A 21,301-nucleotide genomic window follows, 5' to 3' on the forward strand; every position below is an offset into this window, starting at 1 on the left:
AAAAGGAGCTATTTTAATACCTTAGTCTAGAAAATAATTCCTGGTTCTCTGCGAAAATATATTCATATTCAGTCTGCAAAATGGGCTTGAAAAATTGAAAATTGGAGTAGGAATACTAATTTTTTCAACTTTTACAACGACTTGTGTAGATCAAATCCGGAACTTATTTCCTACAATAAAATCATACAGAAATAAATTGGAAAAATTAAAAGTAAACAACAGCAATATTTTAATCAATTATTTAATCTTTATTTCCTACTTAGCGTTATTAAGTCCTCAGACATATTTTGTCAAAAGGCAGTCCGCCGCATTAATTTAAGCAAATCGATTGATTTTTATGGCAAAGTGGAAGTCCAGAAAGTGGCAGAGAGCTTAGATACATTGTGTGTTTCCACCATTGCAGTCGTCTTCTAACGGTTTGATTATTATTAGAAGCCATTTTAGGGCAGATACACACATCAAGGTTTTCGCTAGGGAACAAATAAAATCTGGGTCCTAAAGAGTAGTCGAACGCATATCTTACTACTTTCCCACGATGGCCGCTACCTTAGAATCTTGTGTTTTCACAAAGGTTATACATCAAATAAGTACAACAATTCCAATAAATTATAAATAAATGGCAGTCATACAATTTTCCGGCGGGCACACTGATTTAATGGTAGTTGTGTAGTGCTTAATGCAAATTTTTTAAATTGTATTATATGATTTATAGTTACACAAATAGATATAACTTTCTACTTACTGTTCGATTTCCTAAGTTCTTTACTCGACACGTAAGCTTCACTGTTTTGCCGACCAAACCCGTAATATTCGTTTGCACAGTTGTGTCGAATGAGGGTCCCCCAGTGCCGGGTGTAGGCAAGTCTTGCAAGAAATCAGTGAAGAAACGTTTTGATGCACCTTCGAGGGAGCCTGAAAAAATAAAAAAATGTTTTATAAAATTTTTCAGGATAAAAGTAAATTGTTTGGTTTAGAAGGATATGCATAAATAAATGACATTTTAATTTCATGTACCATACATATTTACTAAAATTATCATTTATCATTCGACTTTTGTTTAATATACGTTTTTCGCTCAGCTCACACGAAGCCCTAGCAGTAGAATTCCGCACTACGATTTCAAGTGTTCAACTTATGTATCTGTGCTTAAAGCTCTCATAAACTTTTTTTCGTTTGACACCTGTATTGTAATATTTGATTGAACTTATTCATTTATTTTAATTTAAGAGAATAGCATATCTTTCAACCCAGTTTATAAACTATCTGTATATATAAACTTTAACATTTATAATATTAGTAGGATTAGAAGGATAGTATTAATGTATTTATCATTTAACATTCGAGTTTTGTTGCAAAGCGTAGTGTATGTTGTGCTTTGTAATTATTACACGAATGAAGAAATATTACTTGATGTAAATATGTGCACGGATTCCTCCCACTAAATTTTGGAACTTCTCAGCTACATATATGTAAATACTCTCCTTGTTAACAATTTTTATTCACTAAACGTACAATAAAAATAAACTTGTAATTTTAAGCTTTTTTTTTAAATTACAAAAAAATAACTCAGTGTACAAATAAATTTTTTATATTTATTGCAATTTCACTTCAATATTAAACGATTGAGCAGCACTCCTTTAGATAAACTGAATAGAAACAAAACATTAAGCTATACTTATTTACATTTTTTGTTATTTTTCGAGCATATTAATTAATGTTTTAGTGCTTATCTAAGCGCTTAAAATTGCGTTTTTCTTGCTTATTTGCTTCGGCCATGATGATAAAAAATTTGATGGAAGAAAAGTCCCTCAAGGGGCAAAAGCTGGCTTATCTCGAAATATAAGAAACGCATTTTTATATAAATACTTGTGCCACCAAGGAAAACTTTATCATTTTGAAAGTACCCGCAATTTAATTTTTATTCTACCGCCAACGCCTATTATTTTTAAACCAAATCACTGACTCGTGGCAGTAGCAAATACGAAATGGGCCTAATTTATATACATATGTACATAATTTTATGAGCCAAAAAGGCCCAATCATATAAAGGATTCAAATGTTTTTTTGTAAATAAGTAAACAAATATGGATGTATGTGTACGTAGGAGTCATTTTGTGCTTTTTAGTAGCCGTGCGTGCTTGCACGTTATTTGTAAACTTTAGCAATTATGAATTATAAAGTGCTAATGTCAGTTATTGTATAATGACTAAGTGTTGTCAACGCAAGCGGTGTTAAACAAAAGGATATGTATATGCACAACAATGGCAACGAACAAATACTTAATATGGTTTATGTGAGAATAGCCTCGCCGCCCATTATTGCTGAGCAATTGTGTACGTGTGCGCAAATACGCGTTACACGCAAAAGAACGCAAATGACAACACTGAACAAACGACTAATAAAAACGAATGACAGCAGCAAATGGGACACAGTGGGAGCGGAACCGGAATGGGGGTGGTGGTATGATGCCAAAAACATGACAGTAAAGGCTTAGTTAAATAGTCGGTGGCCGGTATGCAAAGCACGTTGCATGTCGCCAACAACAGCAGGCGCTTGGTTTAAACAACAAAGCCAAATGGGGTATGCGCAAACCACAGGCGATGCCTAAACTCCCAGGAGCTGACTGTTGGCTAGCAAATGTGCTTACACAATGAGATTAACAATACATAAAGCAACAACTGTAACAACAATATGCATTGTAAGTAAGCGTTAAATGGACTTGTGGCATGCCGCAATTACATAAATGCAACGTTCACGGCAGTGATTACAAGTAAAGCGAGGAAAAAAGTTTTGGAGCAATATCTGTGCGTGTGTCAGACGTTTATAATATTGCGGTCCCCGCGCAATGAGTTGTAAATTCAAAGTATTAAGTAGCGTTAATATCCAAAGCACTAAGCAATAAAAACGAAGCCCAGCGGTAACAAAGTAAATATATGATAATGTATAGCTTTTATTTGGAGTTAAGCGTAAGCTCACACGTTGGCATATGTAAAAACGCTATGTTAACTGATGTAATAAATATCGACTAGTTTTTTTTTTAACTTTTTTATGTACAGTGCCTCAAAGGATCGCTCACTAGGGTTTTTTTAATATTCACAATTTTTTTTAGTTAAAATTCTTTGTAAATTTTTGATTAAAACACCAGGCATCGCAACCAACAGTTATTTTTGGGATTTTCATTCAAGAAGTCGGACGGAAAAAATCGTCTATATGGTATTCGAATAAGTAGGTTTACACTGGCGGTCAAAAGTGGATGACTGGTGTTTTGTTTTTAATATTTACAATGTTTTTCAAGCTAATATTTTTTTGTTATTGTTATAAAAAAAATGGTTCATGCTTTAACCAAAATCATATAAATCGTGGTTTCAAACTTTCTACAGAATTTAGAAAAATTTCACAAATTTTTATCTAAGATTAGAGTTTTCTAACCAAAATTTTTATCAACTAAAAATCGCATTGATTTGTAACATATTTTTTTTTGCTGGCGGCTTTTGCGTTTTTTGCATGAAAATAGCGAATTTTAAGAAAACTGGCGTTGACTTTTTTATTGCTTTCGAAAACGGTTTTGCGCATATTCTTCCACAAGAAATTCATGTTTATATGGAAAAAGTGCAAAACGGCGTAAAAAAAAATATTAACAATTAATTCGATTCTTTAACCGCCTAAAATTTGCACGGGTTTTATTAAAATTGTATTGGCCTGTTAACTGCATACTCAAAAATTTTGTAAAAATTCTGATAAAAAAACTCGAAATTTAGAAAAAATTTGTAGAAAAATATATATAAATATGAAGAAGATGAGAATGAAGATCGATATTGTTATCGTTAGAATAATCGATGTTGTCATCGATATTGTTATCGATAATAATAATCGGCATTGTTATCAGTATAATAATCGATATTGTTATCGGCATAATAATCGATATTGTTATCGGTATAATAATCCATATTGTTATCGATATAATATCGATACATTGATCGATTTTCAATCGTTTATTATATGACATTACATAATACGATATCACATAGCAGGATATCATATGTCATAACGTCACATGATATGACATCACATGACATGGCATCACATGATATGACGTCATATGACATGGCATCACATGATATGACAACACATGACATTACATCGCATAGCGTTACCCAATATCACATCATATAACATTTAATTACGTCATCGCACGAGAGATAGAAGCAAAGTTGAAGACCAATATAATAAATAAATTTGTCGAGATATCTATGTTTATTGAGTTATCGCAACGTATAAATTTATTCAAATTGATCAATGTCAATTTATAGAGACAGAAATTTAGATGGCGAAATTTACGGATAGTTATGCAGCTATAATAATAATTTTGTACTAAATGTGTATGTAACGACGTGCTCAGTTAAAAAACCTCTCCAAGGGTCTTAAAAAAACTAGAAGAAATGTCGAATTCTGACAGTAACTAGCACCCCTAGTTTACTAAAATATCGCGGTATGTATGTAGTTGTTGGAACTACTGTTACATGGGAGGTACAGTGGCCAATGAGCTGCAGCAAATCAATGTTTTGAAATGCCTCGAAACATGCAACTAAGTGCTTGTTTATATTCTAGTCATCCCTACATACATACATACTAACATACCTTACAATTTTTATTCAAATCTAGCTGAATCCCCTTCACTACTTATCATTTCCCTTATTTTAATTATATCAAAAATATAGTCATTATTTGATTTTAGTGGCAAATTGCGTGTTCGTGCGTAATTGGTAATATTTATTGCGCAAATAATTGCCTATGATTTCTTGAGCAAATAAAGCACATACTTACGTATATACTTACCGATCAGAGGTATACGAGTAAAAGGTAAATAACGGCGCAGAGGGAGTGGGTTACAAGAAAGTAGATGTAAAATTTAATTTCAACGTTGACGCAGTTCACAAACTAACTAATGTTTTATTGCAAGCAAACAAATGTTCGTAATTATCGGCAAGCGTCTGTGTAAAATGAAAGGAAGAGGAAGAAGGAAGACGGAAATGACCGAAGTTGTAAATTAAATTGCATACATATGTACTTACTCGTACGTAGAAAGTAGCGCAAGTTATGTAAATAACTTTCTATTTACATTTGCTTGTGCTTACTTGAAACTATTTTTAAAACACAAAAACTTACTGAGATTTACCGTACGTATGTGTAGGCAGGTATGTATGGGCGTAAGCAAATATATGTAAATGTGTATGTATGTATGTATATCTTGGGTTGAAAGTTTAATTAATTGCATGCAATAATAACATTTGCAACATTTTGTAGCCTCTACATACTTGTAGCAAATGGCAGGTTAATGGTCATAAGGTTGCACATGTGAATACATATAAATGTACATTTGTGTGCGGCACTGTGTTGGCAGAGACAAGAAAATGAAATTAACGCCGCAGGTGGCAATGGCAGTAAGGGCAATGTTTTTTAATGTGTTGCCGCATGCATCATGCTACCACAAGAAAAGGAAATAAAAACTAAATGATAAACAAAAACGGCAAGCATGATTGTAGTACAGTTGTAACTGCCTATGTTATATCCACAGATGTATTTTTTTTATAGGGTGATACAAAATAAGTAAAGTCGGAATTTTAATGCTCTCACCCCCTGAATTGTTCTATATCGAAAAAAAGTATACACCTATTTTTTAATTTTGAAATCTAAAAATATTTAGAGGTCGGTCAAAGCGCTCAAAGTTTTCCATGTATTTTGTATGGGAAAAACCAACTTTTCGTGGAAATGGTATGGAATTCTTTTGAAAATCAATATTTTTCGATCGGAAAACTCTGGTTCTCTTCAGGAGAACAATATCCAGTTTTATTTATTTAACCATTTTAATGCGAAAGATTTTTTATTTATCTCCCCATTGCGTTTTCTGGCATTTTCTAGGGGTTTTGGTGGACATATAAGATATAGTTACTATGAAAAAACAGTTAAAAAAATAATTAGGTGTTATTACTGGGAGTCTTCTTAAGCAAACGGGGTTTTCGGTCGAAAAATATTGATTTTCAAGAATTCTATACCAGTTCTACGAAAAGTGGGTTTTCCCCATATAAAATACATGGAAAGTTTGAGCGTTTTGGGCGACCTCTAAATATTTTTGATTTCAAAATAAAGGAAGGGGGGTATATTTTTTTCGGTGTAGAACAATCTTAGGGGTGAGAGCATACAAATTCCGACTTTACTTTTTACATGCATTTTTGGCCCACTCTTTTATTTGTGCATATACATATGTATTTATGGGAGTATATATTTACTTTTATATTAGAGAGTTGCTGAAGTTTTTAAAGAGGAGTTTTGATCGAAATTAGTAGCCCGTACGCTGGTAATCTTCTACACGAGGGGTAACAATTCTGTAATTTTCTTAAACCGCAGCTTAGAACGATTATAGCAGATTGGATACTATTGTTATTTAGAGAAGGATGTAAATCACCCAGTTACTATTTGGTTACAGATTTTTTCTAAAGCAGTACCATTTGGCTTCCTTCTTTATCCATATACAAATGTGTAGCAAGTTTCACCTAACGGATCTTCAGGGCAGACTAACCAAGAGACCTGAGCGTAAGAAACCCTGAGTAGCGCTTTTCTCTGCGAGAATGTCTGGTTAGAGGTGAGCTGGTGTACTTTCAAGCTGAGAAGCGCCGCCCTGCTGTCAGAGTGTATATAAGCAGATGCACATATTTTTTGGTCGCCCTACTTTCTGCATATTTACAGTGTCCAACATATGTAATTCATTGCACCTCGGCTCGCAAGACAGCGTTATTCTCATTGCACTAATAATGAACATGCTGACAAATCGTTGGAGTTTGCTGAGCCTTATTTCTGTATTCTGCCACTAGACCGGCGTACAGCGGTAATTCGGCGGAAAAATACATATTTTCCAATATGTATTCAATTTTTATATTTGAATGTTTTAGCCCAAAAAAGTGATACTTGAATAAGAAAAATTCATTACAATTTTATACAAAAGAAAAGCAGCAATAGTCAGCAGAACTTTATTCAACTAAAACTGGTTGAGATTTTTGTTTACTTAAGCAATGTTTTTTCGTAAGACTTTTATTTTTATTGTTTTTATTGTAGAATCATATGAAAACATAGCACTTACTAGACAAAATAAAGAAAAAATCAGGACAATCGACCAAACATTTTAATAAATATAAGCAGATAAAAAATGCCACTTTATTAAACAATGTTTTCTTCGTCTTCCTTCGCCTTCTTACTACATATAAATAAATTAAAGACCAGAATATTTATGGGCGTTTATTTGCAACTTTTAACGTAACCTCATATAGTAACGATGGCATTAATGGTATTTTTTAGGCGTTATTGAGGTTAGGTTTGCATGGGTGGTATGCTTTGAAATAAACCGATTATTCCCAATTTTTTAGGGTAAACACAAAACACTATTAAAAATATGTGGACAAAATTTCAGAGTCATTTATTCATTGCTGTGCTTTTCAGGGCATTTTATGGAATTTTTGAGGTTAGGTTTATATGAGAGGTATGCTTTAAAATAAATCGATTATGTCCAGTTTTTGGAGTTCATATCAAACGTCATTATAAACATATGGACACAATTTCGGACACATATATTCATCTGCGCACTTTCAATGGCGACTTTAGGACCTAACGCCAATTTTTAATTTTTTTTTATCCATAAATGTTTCATACGGAAAATTTAGGTTCTACGCCGATTCCTTCTAATTTTTGCCTAAAAAATTGATGGCGCTGTACCAATGTGCGGCGTGACGGATTTTAGAATGGATTTTAAAATGATCTCGTACATCCTAATAATTGATTATTTAAGGTCTGATGCCCAGTTTGTCGCCAGAATTTTTCTTTCTAAATACTATTTCGTATTTATTTTGCAGCAGACTTTACCGATAGCTGAGACAAATTTAGACAAACAAATTTAGACAAGGCGCACTAAGCTCCAAACAATCCTATCTCTCTACATATTTCGATTAAATGTGTCCATATACGTGTATATGTATATACAGACATATATATAGATTCTATAATAATAACTCCATTACTGCCAACGATTAAACTAATTGACTGCAAAATGCTAGACAACGATAAAAAGCACAACGAGTGCATTGAAAATTATATATTTACTATATCACAGACTTAATAAGATTTTTCAATACAAGTATCTATATATTTGTGTATATTCACATACGTACATATGTGTCTGTGCACTCCATGCATATTAGAGCGCGTCGATTTGTAGGGGATCAGAAGAACGGAAAACCGCATATGCGGAAAATGCTCTACGGTTAATTCTGAGCAACTTTGCTTATGAACCTTCGCCTTAAAATTCGCTGCCTCGAAATCGGTTTTAGACCCATAATTTCTTTAGCAAAGTTGCTCAGAATGATACGTAGAACATTTTACGCATATATGAGATTTATGGGAAAAAATCGACCCGCCCTAATGTGTATAGTCATTAAATATTAAAGTACGGCAATCGAAATTAAAGAGCACAAAAGTCGATTTAATTACTGGTCATTGCGGAAAGTCCCGAACACCTCAGCACATACCCAAACATATGCGTGTGAATTTAATTAACCGCAAGCACTACTCTGAACTGTTCTTTTACATATGTACATATATACATACATAGATAGTGTTTCATATTTAACACATCATTCTGTAATGCGCATCCATACAAAAATACCAATTAAAGTTGATTACAATTTTATGTAGATGTTTTCAACATGCTTATAAGCAGTTTATAAATAAAAAAATGCAAAGGACCCACTGTCATGAAGGTTAAATTTCACAGTTCTACAAAAAAGAATGAAGTATAAATATCTCGGAAGTGATTTTAGTTTTATAAATTGTTAGTTATGTAAAGGCATACATTTCTGCTTACCTAAACCAGTGAGAAACCGAACATCGTTTGACAGTCAACTTAGTTACAGGCTTCTAAGTGCGTAAATTAGCGCAAAACCGGTTTTTTACAGTGAGTCAAGAATATGGTGTTATTTGGCAGATTTAATATTTCGATCCTTATTTTACTCGACAAGACTTACACGAAAAATAATATCCTTTCCCAAGTACTTTGAACTGTCTTGCAGTGTTCTCATTCGCGCTGTTGTTTTATTTTATACTTTTGATAAAAAATACGAATGCCGAAAATTTCACGCCACAAACAAGAATAAAATTTTATCTTTTGACCTGATGACTTAGTGCAAACTCTCAACATCAGAGGCTATAGCCTTAGCGGATCTCAACTCCGTAATTATCAAAGACAATCACGAAAGGATCATTAGGCAATTAAAGCATGATGGCCTCTTCAAACACTCGATAAACACAAAAAAAAGACTTCAATGCCTGCTTTCTCCAATAAAATGAGTATACATACATTTTCCTTCAACTTAAATCAATGCCACTGAGATTTCCGTAAAGAATGAAGTCAAGTAACTAGGACTAATCGTATAGATAATACTCACTTAGAACCTTATATAACCATGATTACAAAAAAAGAACAAATCCTTATATTTATAAATATTACTTACATATCAGCTACTAGAAAAAACGTGGGATTTAAATAATATAGCCGCTGCTGCTAAGAAGACTAGGAAGTGCAGAAATGAAACAAGATACAAATACTTGCAAATCATTGCATCAACGTCGACAGTTACAGAAGAAGATAGAACGACGAGCTGTGGCAACTTTTTAAAGATGTGGGCATAAGTAATTAACTGCATAAAAATATATATTATACGCATTAGGTGATCCGAAGACTTGGCTTCCATGGATGGACAATGATGCAAGGGCAAGTTTTTCTGGTCTCGTCCCAAATCGGTAGATAGTTGTAGTTCCAAATTAAAAGAAGATATACTATTTAGCAAATCAATAGAATCCGGCTAGTCGTAACCTCAAGCCAGGCAACCTAACAAGGCAGCCTTAAATCTAAAGAGGCTTGGACATTACCCTCGCCCAAACTCAAACTTCAGAGCACGTTGACCCCAACACTATGTATTTATAAATGGCATAAGGTCCTTTCGTTCACTGGAGAGAAAAATCTTGAACTCTAACCCAACTTCGTTAAAAGATAATTCGCAAAACTGGTATACGTATGGTTCCAGAAGTACGAATTATAATACAAAGACAATTTAAAATAGTTAAAATTACTATGCATGTTTGTAGGTATATTCTCATATAGTCAATCTGGAGGATTAACGGGCCGGGGTTAGGGCTAATAAATATTTTAACAAACTTGGTATAACTTGATGTGTGAAAAATAAAAAACCCCTTTTTTTACTGATTTTTATGTCCCCATTTTCTGTCCGCTTTCCAAATAGTCGCAAAGTAGCTTGATTTGCAACGCTCAGCGCACCTAGGACATTTGATGTGAATCGCCCCATATACATATGCATAAAATTTATCAACCTCTACCTAGCTGCCTGAGTCACTCAGATATTTAGAAATTGGTGTTATACCATTTTCCTAATTTAGAATCATTAAAAATATATGTAATAATTTAAATATACAAACTATTTAATTAAAAAAAAAATTAAATACAAAATCGCTACTTCATTCGTCAGTTGAAAACAATTGCTATACCATATTCATCTTTTTCTTGCTTCTTACTAAAATTCAGCCAAATTAATTATTAACTCTTCTTGAGCAGCTAACCAACTGTAAAAGACGTACACTCGAATTGTTGCTATTTAAGTACGAGTATTTTAGCCACAATTGCGGAAAACCACTATAAAATTCCAAAGTGAATATTTGCCTTGCTTTATTTAATTACAACTATTTATGTAGCAGAATCTAGGGATTTCTCAGAAATTCTGCAACAATCGTTCCAATGCGGCGACCTGAATTTGAAGCCAAAGTTATTCGGTGATGTGGAGCACTTGGAAGCAATTCCAAGGCTAAGTATTATTTGCAATTTAACTGAAAATTACACTTTGCTGAGGCCAAGTGCCAAACAAAGATGGCAACGCTTATGTATATGGACGCATAGACCTCATAGAGTGGGAGAAGAAGAGCAAGGAGAGGCACTGAAAAACATTTGTACTTACATACAAGCAAATACTTGAGAGGGTACTGCAGAAAAATTTAACATTAAGTTTCTAGTCTCTTTTTCACTGAGTAAGCTTTTGTGGGCATCCAAGGAGCTATTAGCTTTGGACAAGTTGCTCAAGTAACTTACGCTAGGCTAAGTTAAGGTAAGTTAAGTTAAGAGCCAGAAATTTCGAACTCCCCACTTTATGAGTAGCCTCGCCCTACTCCAACATCTGTTAAAAAAAATTAAGTTAAGTTTCGTTAACTAAGCCTAGACTAACTGTCTATAAGGATCGAATTGATACAATGTACATATAAAATAGGAAAAACTCTAGCCTCTTAATTTTCAAACTTTTCTCAAGTTGGGTCTCCGAAATTGTGCTATATTGAGAGCAAGTTGGGAAACATACTGGCTACTATCCTCTTATTAAGTTTAAATGGTAACTTAAGAGTGACATCGTGACGATATGCGATAGAATTTCCTTTCAAATGCTGAACGGAAAGTTGTACTGCAAAATTTTCCTACAGGGTGTTTAAGTGCCCACAAATATATCTCAATTTTATAAGAATAACAAAGGCAACACTCGAGTCACATTAGCGCAATTGCCATAATTGAGCCAACAGGCGAATCGTCGTCCGTGAATGGCTTCGTTAATGGCCAACTGCAGAGCTGCAACTATTGTAGATTATCCCTATATACATATTTATGTGAGAATGCAGTGCTATATGGATAGATGTATGTATATGTAGAAATATAGAATTGCCCTTGGCGTTTATTGCAGGCGACATTTTCATGACTGTGCACACACATAAATACATACATACATACATATATGCCTTGCTTGTATGCACATTTAGTGCCCTTATCTACAGCGGTGACTTTAATGGCAGCTTTAACAAATCGCATTGCACATTTGGTGGCTGCCAACTGCAGACGCGGCACTGGCAATTAACTAGTGTTGCTGTTAAGTGTCCAATGGTGGAGGTAGAGTGGGCGCAACGAACATTGCACGGATGAAATTATGTAAGTAAGTGTAAGCATTACAGGATGCGTAGAAGTAGTGTGTAAAGCAAAGAGTTATTATGTTCACTTGCATTCATTTGGGCATTTGAGCGCACAAGAAGAAAGTCACTAAATCATGTACCGTAATAAGCGGTTATGAAATATAGGAGTATGGAAAGATCAAGTGTCGTAATGTTCGAGCAATCAGATGTAAATTCTTTGGCAAGCCAAACAAAATTTTGCGGTAGGTGGCAACTTATTAAATCACAATGAGTGAGTGAATGAAAATATGTATAAATATTTATTAACAACAAACTTGTTGAGATAGAGTGCCAATTAAATTACAAAAAAAAAATACGTGTGTACCTCGACTATTTACAATTTCAGTTTACCCACTCATAATTTTCAGTACTAAATTTCATAATTCCTTCTGCCATCAACTAGTCCTCGCATTGAAATTCACCACACAACTACTTTGTTTGCACGCATTTACTCTTCTCCATTTAGTGGGCGCTTAAAGCTTAGCAAATGCTCATAGCTGCTTAGGATATGGTTCGTCGGCCTGCAGTACACGCTGCTGTGAAGTGATATCAAATGCTATTGCGGCAACGATTCGGCCACTTAAAGGATTAGTCGGGTATTATTTATAAGTATGTATAACGCATTGTATTCGTTTATGGCCATAACTTCATTCATGCATAATATGCCTGCAATGTACGAAAGAGCCTCCAGTTGTTTTCTTTTAATAACATGAAAGCTGGTATTATCTTGTCTAGGCTTAAATTTTAATAGTAAGCAATTATTGAAATAAATACAAATTTTTTTTATTTTATTTTATTATTATCATAATTTTTTTATTGCTTACGCTTAGCGTTAACTTTGAATCAATGGGCACTCTCAGACATAGCATAGACAGACGGCAACCTTAATCTGAAATAGCGAGGTATTTATCTGTTCAAAATTTTAACCAGACAGACAGCTGCAAGTCATTTTCCTTTTGTTTGTTCAAGTCCCACGCGCATAAAAAATATATATTTTTTTATTCTGCATTTTTTTCTACTTATTTACATCTGTTTGTACATTAGGACGGAATAATTAAATTTCGAAAAAATTATCTGGCATATTCGAATTTTACGTTCGATTCTATGCAAAAATTGTGAACAAGCTATATGCCTAAAATTACGTTGGACCATCCAAATTCTAAAAGAAAAATTATAGTATTATATTTTTTTCTGAACGAAATTGAATTTTCATTTACATAATTTTATGTTTTCTTCATATTAAAGAAACTACTTCTCGAAACCGAGAAAATAAAGCAATATATATGTAATTTTTTTCTACAATGAAACATAAATTTTGACCAAACAAGTTGCAATATACTGCTTTTTCTTTTTGAAATTGTTGACCCGCCGTCCGTACTTTTTTTGTACGAGTTTGTTTGTTCTTTGTGCTTATAACTAATCGTAGAATTTAAATTTGCTTTACTTTCTTAGACAATTTTGCTTTGAACAAATTACTCCGCCCTAATGTAGATATACAGGCATGTTCTGAAATTCGAAAATTTGAAATCGACTCGATTTCGATAATTTTTTCGATAGTTTTTAATCCAAAAATTTTAAGTCTCGCATTTAAATTAATTACTTCATATCGCTGTTGCTTCCTTTATAGTTTTCAATTAGAATATTCACTCTTTTCATCAGATATAATTAAAAAATATTTGGCAAATCGAGTCGATTTCAAAGATTCGAATTCCAGAACATGCCTGATATTGTTTAGACCCTCTTTAAAAAAATTAAGCAACAAAGAAAGCGAGTTGATGTAAACGTATTAAAAACACATTAAATTAAATCAAATAAACCACAATAAAACAAAAAATAAAGAATTTAAAAAAAGTATATTCTTAAACCTCTGTGTTGAAAATGCGAGCAAATTCTGGGCAATAATCTACTGGGCGATAAACACGGTACCATGTCTGGTGCCATTGAATTAAAAAAAAAATTCTGAATAGCAGTTTTTTAAAACAAAGAAAAGCAATTGTTGCATTTGTTCAAAGAAATTTAAGTAAAAGGTCCGAAATTTTAAGAAATATTTTAAGAAAGAAGGACAACCAGGCACTACTATATAGCTATATCTTCTCATGATACCAAGTCTAAGCTGGTGAAAGAATGCAAGATGGAACAATGCCCGCCTCACTTGTCTGGGTTCCCAGCCACAGTAATATAAAGGGCAACGAGAGAGCAAACGAATTGGCCAAGGAAGGAGCATATTTGGATGAATCGGTAGCGGTGGTACCCCTCAGAAATATACATACAGGAAAAAACAGCAGAGTTAGTTAGCTGCAGCCATCGGCTAGAGGGAGGCGAAGAAACAGTATTTTATTTCCTATGCGAATGTACAGGTCTGACTTTCGGGAAACACGTAGTGAAGCAATTACCGGATTTATCTAGTGCTATAATAAGCGATATGCAAAAACTGTAAACTGAAAAAATGTTGTAAAATGGCGTTATTATGCATTAATTGAATCCTGCATAGAAACTTAAGCTCTATAACCAACCAAACAGCCCTTGCCAACAAGTGCTAATTTGGACTGAGTATGCAATTGAGAAGGAAAGTCGTACGAAGTCACTCGGCGCAGAAGCACAGGAAATGACAACATCCGATGTGGCGGTCCTTGGAGTAGAAGAGAGAAATATTTTGTGGAAGATTTATGGGCTCTTACGCATTGGCGACGGCGAATATTGCAGACGATGGAATGAAGAGCTGCGTGAGCTGCGCAACAATAGTCCAGCATAGCACGAAAGTACAGCATTTGCCCTAGCTTGGCCTTGCCTATCGAATGAACACACACGCCCAGCCCTGAAAGTATTTAACTAGGAACCCGATGGTGGTAGCAGAGAAAGAGGAGACCTCCTCTGCGATATAAAGGCCAGATGGAGAAAGACTTGGCTTCACGACTGGCGTGCTATTTTCTTGAACTCGACGAAAATCGCTTAGGCACATTTGTAAAACGTTGTGAAGACCGCTTCTATGATAAAATTTCTGAGGACAAATATTCAGATATCAACTTGACTGAAATTTCCAGTCGTATCAAACAATTAATTAAACCCAAACCTACCTTAGAAGAAGTTTGTTGTTCGATTTTGCGGCTACTATTGAAAACAGATAAATATGTTTAAAAGTATCTTACAAACAGAAACATGTTTGTATTAATAGATGTGTTTTGTAGTTACCCTGCAGGAAATTAAATTAATTTGCAAGTAATAGATAAACTACGTAATTTTCAATAAAAGTAATTGAAGTTCATACTTTTTCCTCTACAACGAACTGACTTATTTAACATGGCGGTGTCCTAGGAGGCAGTCAATTATCCGACTCTGCATTTCATTTCAACTACTTCAAAATGCATTTGGCTTAACAAATGACACACATTGTTCTTTGAGTGTAAAGAATATCGAAATTCGAAACATTTACTCACTGCATTTTTTTCAAAGTGGTCTTTCAATTAGTTGATTTAAAAAAAAAAATATCACTTGCTGGGTAAATATTTAGGTATGAGTAACTCTCTGTAGAGTAGCTCTGTGTAAAAGCATTTTAAATATTTTAAAGTTTTACAACTACAGCGACAAATAAGTTCAGTGCTTCAGCAATTTTATGCTATTTTGCACACATTTCCACGCAGATGCACAATTACAAATACATTTGTACATATGTGTGTTTGAGTGTATATGCGAAGTACATAAAAATATGGGAAAAAATGCCCACGCACATACATACATTGATACGTAAATATGTATGTACATAAGTATTGGCCTACCCATAAAGCCCTTTATTTTTGTCGCCAACATAATTTTTCCCCACGAATTCCCCCCCTTTTCCACGCTTCACTTGTTTTGTGTTACTCTTACATTTACTCCCATAATCCAGCCTTATATTTGCTTAAAATCACTACTGCGTTTAAAACCCTTTTTTAATTCCTTGTCCACATGAGCTTAGTGCAAGTTTTTATTTAATTTTTTGTTGTTTTCCATGCAATGCATTTTTTTAGCTCGCTTCGCCCGCTTCACTCTGGGCTAAATGGAATGTGTGCACTTACAAATTCAAACTACATTTTAGTACTCGTTTTAAATTGTTTTTTTTTTAGCTACATATTTTTTATTCATTCCCAGTTTCCAACTTCTGTTTGTTTTACTTTGCAATTTACCAACGGATTTAAGCGGAAATAAAATAATTTATTAATATAACTACATGCCAAGGTATTTATGTGCAAAAATTATTACCGCTGTGTAGCATTCTAGGCCGCCAGCGAACCGGTGGAATGTCCGGCCATTTGCGTATTTATTTGCAATCCAGCAACTGACCGAAAAGAAACTCAGGAATGGAAGAATTATTAAAAAAAATAATGTTGTTATTCAAAATGGAAAAAAGTAAAAAGCTTTTGCAAATGAATACCGTGAAATATATAAAGGCTGAAAATTCCCGTCCTATTTTCATACTTTTGCAGTTTGATGCCGGATTTGTGCAGCTTTAGCGGCTCAGTGTTCGCAAGAGAATCGCATAGGTGCACGACTCAGCGACTCGGCCTATTTCTTTGCTCCTATCTGTATAGATATTTCTACCTACTACATATGTGTATGTATTAGTTATACAAAATGTCTGCCATATATGAGTATGTGTGTATTTGTGTAGATTAAATTTTTTTTAATAAATTTTAATTGAAAAGCTATTCAACAGCTTTTTTTTCTTTTTAATTATACTGTATGCCAACTTCCCAGACATTTAAAGCTCATATATGCTCGTGTCGGCCATAATTTTTTAGATAACTAAGCCCCTTTATTGCTGTACCCATAACGATAAAACCAGCAGAAAAAAATTTTGTGCTTTTAACCCAATCCACCTGCCGACATATATTTCGACACACTGAACCCGAATTTGGGGTCCGTTTGAATCATACACCTCCAACATTTCGGGGTAATTGTGAAAATTGCGAATTTTCGCCAATTTTTTCGGTTTTTCGTAATTTACTTGCAATTTAGGAGGTGTATGATTCAAACGGACCTCAGATTCGGGTTCGGTAGGTCGAAACCCATGTCGAAATTTTGTGCCGCTTTCCCTTGTCGAGCTGTTCCCGAAAAAAAGCTGAAGTCATATTGAAAAAAAAAAACGTCTTAAAAAAACAACGAAGTAAGCCTAATTCCATATTTTTCATCATGTTAAGTAACTTACTTTAGAAGGTGAATCAAACTTATGCAATTTTCTAGAAATTTATGAACTTCATTCTCTTTGAACAGCAGGTGAGACCTAAGCAAAGCGAGTAGCATAGATAGGCTGTTAAAAGATATGTATCATTTAGTGGAATACAAAACGAGCAAAAAATATGCGTGCACTTGTTAACATTTTTGCTTATCCAAGTACTTTCTATATATCAAGTTTCGCATGCAGTCTCTTGTACTGGCACATAAACTTTTATTTGCACATCGATTACTTGGTGCGTGAAGGACATCTTGTTTGCAGCGAAATATTTTTGCTGATTTCAACAGCCTCACCTTGGTGTGAACACACACAAACAACTACATATCGCACACCGTCTGCAAAAGTGTCACAACTCAAAATTTGGCATTTTTGAGGTTATGCACTAAAAATTCACGCAGAGCTTTTATTTACCTTTCAGCAAAAGCTCGAGCAAATTTTTGTTATAATTAAAAAAAAAAAACCTAAGGTAAAGTCGCACTTGCCCATATGATTCTCATGTGCTAAGAAATCGTTTTTTTTTTGCATTTTCTGACAAACGTTTTATTCTGAGTTGTGACTCTTTTGAAGACAGCTGTGCGATATGTAGTACACAATTATGTGCATCTTGTGATTCTTGTGTGTGTGTTAATGCGTAAGCACACAAAAATTAACTTTAGTGAGGCTTACCAACAAACCGCACAGCCTTCACACTTCACAGCTTCTGAAAATGTAATTTTCGTGTGGTACCGCATTCTTTAACTTTTCTCACCTTTGGCAAGTTTTATTTGCATTTTCATGTTAAGCAAATAATACCAGATAAACATATATGTGCACACACAAATGCAAAAAGTACAAATACAAAGTGTTTATGAAAGTCAAAGCGTTTTTTTGTTTTTGTTATCTTGAACAAATAGGGAATGTCAACGCAAACAAAGTCACAAGTCTTACGTTTGCCTTCCCAGGCGTATGAGTAACCAAGGTAGCGTAAAAGTAAAATAGTACACATACAAAAATATGAAGAAGGCGATAAAAATGTAATGAGCAGCGAAGTAAATGCCTTTGGAAAAGTGTGTGTCTGTATTACGCAAATACACCCCCGTAATAATTCGGACTCACCCTGGGTTGGCCTTTAGATAGTCCCTATTGTTACCAGTACTATTCCCTCATTATTCCCCTGCCAATGACTTCAACTGGCATATTTAACACTGGGGTGTCATCAGGAAAGGACCGATTCAGTCTACAACTGACCATAGGTCTGTTACTTGGTTGCTATGGTTACTTGTCCTTTAATATTTGGTTTTAGACTGGTCAAAATAGTTAAATGAAAATATTTTAATTTTTTGCCTTTTTTGTTAAAATTCATACTTAATTTTTGTATGTGAAGAATACTAACAGCAAAAGAAATCATCCGACTTAAATCATTCATCATAAAACCCTGTTTTAGTTAAAATAATTATAACGTGTGAGGCAGACTTGGCAGATAAGTAAGTAAATAAGTTTGTGTACTGAAATTTGGTCTCAAATAGTAAAAGTTGATGAAAGTCTAATTATTTTGACCGTCTCTAGGTCGGTCTTGATGCAAAGAAATGTTCAAATCTAAAACCGGTCAAATTTAAATCGGTAAAGTACTAGTTCTTTTCGGAAAATTATCCACAGGGACACTAAATATTATTATATAATATAATCTATAATTTTTAGAGTACAGCCCTCGATTACGTATTTATTTAACTGCAATATGTAAAATGTAAGCGTACAAGAGAGCGAGTACCGAGATAAGTAGAGTAATAGCTTTGTTTATTATGTATGTACCTACATTAGACTGGCCGCAAAAGAAAATTTTTTGAAATCCCAATATTTTTAGGTCTTGAAACATGGAGTAGTGAGTAATAAATAACATCCTATTTGTTCAAACCAATCAAATGACGCCTAGTTGCGCTAAGTGAAGCCTAAAGTAAGTAAAAAATTATAATTTTTAGCGCTTTTTTACATTTTTTAAATTTTCTATTTCAAACGTATTTTAATTTAATCGAAATCTATACAAAATTATTTTTAAAACGAGTTCATAAAATATGCAATTTTTTATTTCAATTAAACCAATTTGTATACTCTCTTTAAACCTGAAGTATTTATTTTCATAGACAACACAGATTTACAAAAAAAAAAGTTTCGGCATATTGAACCAAACTTCTATATCCCAATGTTATTCGAAGCGCTGAATGTAAATCCGATGTCTGTTAGCCTCTTTTATGCCAGGTTTCAGATCATTTGAAGGTCAAGTAGGGAGAAATTAATTGAATGAACCTGAAAATTCAATACAATTCTTCTGAATTTGACCTTGAGAAGACCTTGGCATGACCTCTAGATGACCTCGAATAATCTAGCGTCAACAAAACCTATTTTTATGAATCTTTATTTGTTTTGAATAATTTTTTCCCCCATTTGACCCTCAAATGACCTCGAACCTGATAAACTGGCATCGGATTCGGGTTCAGCGAGTCGAAAACCCCATACATATACATATGTATGTGAGTTTTTAGGTTTATTCTATACATTTTTCCCTACTCGACGTTCAAACATTGGGATATAGAGGTTTGGTTCAATATGCAGAATATTTTTTTTTTTGAAACCTTATTTGTTATACAAATGCTCTATACGACAAAGTTCATGATTCGCATATAAATTGTACCTAGAGTTATGAAGAATGTGAAATTTCTAGTTGTGTTATGCAAAAAAGTAGTCCGCAATATTACATTTTCCGATACGTAAAAATTAATTAATGAGCTCACAAAATGAGTGCAAAACAATTACCAGGTATTCCAATAAAAAGATGGCGTTCGGAGGAAGAAATATTTTTAGTTGGCGAATGTGAAAATGGTATTTTGGATGCAAAGTCATACATCAATAAGATAGTTGCTGCAATTATTAGGTCCATTCCTTATCTTTTCGTACTAAAATTTGAAAAGTATCAAAATTCAAGAGCGTAAGCAAAATGCGTCATTCAAAAACGAATTATTGCAACAGTGGAAGGGTCTATATGGTATTAAAAATTTAAATAATATTGTTTCTCCACGAACTGAGGCATTTTTTGCTCTCTTAACGTGACTCTTTGTTGTAATTTTTCAAACGATTGCAGAAATTTTTGAAATTGAAAACTTAAAAGATTTAAAAAAGCGATAAAAAATAAAATTTTTAATTTGTTACTTCCTTTATGCTCCAGTTTGCATGGCTAAGAATCATCGGATCAGGCTGAATAAATAAAACGTTTTTTTTTACTCCCACCCTCATGTTCTAAGAGCCGAACATTTACGGATTTTTTATATTTATTTTTTTTCATATAAGCTGCGGCCAGCCTAATGCACATAGATACATATGCAAGTATGCATTTTACTTATTATTTTATAATACAGTTACTTATGTACATTCATAAGTATGTTATGTAATGCTTTTGTTTACAGATGTGCTTTTGTTTACGGATCGCTTTTTGACAGCCTATTGTCGCTTTGCAGTTATGTTGGTCAACAATTATATTTACAGCTGCTTCAGCCAAAATAAAAGAGTTGAAGACTTAATTTCTTTTTTAATTAATTTTAAAATCATCAATATATGGCGACTTTTTGTTCCATCCTTATATACAGCTTGCTGAAATCGGGGGGCTCAATCTGGATTGTAATGAAATAATTTTTCTTTTTAATGTAATAAAATAATTTTTCTTTTTATATTTATATACGGTGGCAGCCCTGTATCAGGCCCTGTACTCGAGCTTAAGCTTATATCTATTAATATACATTAGACTGCATCTCCAGAAAAAGTTGCTGTTTTTTCACCGGTATTACAAAATGTATTTGAAGACATCCACCAAAATATTTCGATTTACGTGAGCTGGACCGATTTGAAAACGCATTCAAAAAATAAGTTTTTTATGAATAAAAATAGCTTCTTAAAGGATTAAAAAAAAATACCCTCAGATGGCAAAAAAGTTTAAGCTTAAAAAATCTTTATAAAAATATTAAAATTTTT

The 21,301-nt window shown here is 33.6% G+C and overlaps 1 protein-coding gene across 1 annotated transcript in view; it reads right to left on the reverse strand.

The window, feature by feature from the left end:
• Positions 1-21,301, reverse strand: part of LOC118733838 (zwei Ig domain protein zig-8) — a gene marked incomplete at its 3' end in the record, with an annotated part of 110,795 nt that overhangs the window by 48,426 nt on the left and 41,068 nt on the right. Inside the window, 1 exon segment of the mRNA XM_036463422.1 lies at positions 743-912. Within this exon segment, the coding sequence (XP_036319315.1) occupies positions 743-912 (170 nt within the window).

Source organism: Rhagoletis pomonella, unplaced genomic scaffold (assembly GCF_013731165.1).
Source record: "Rhagoletis pomonella isolate Grant_MI unplaced genomic scaffold, Rhpom_1.0 Rhpom_scaffold_00002, whole genome shotgun sequence".
NCBI lineage: Eukaryota > Metazoa > Arthropoda > Insecta > Diptera > Tephritidae > Rhagoletis > Rhagoletis pomonella.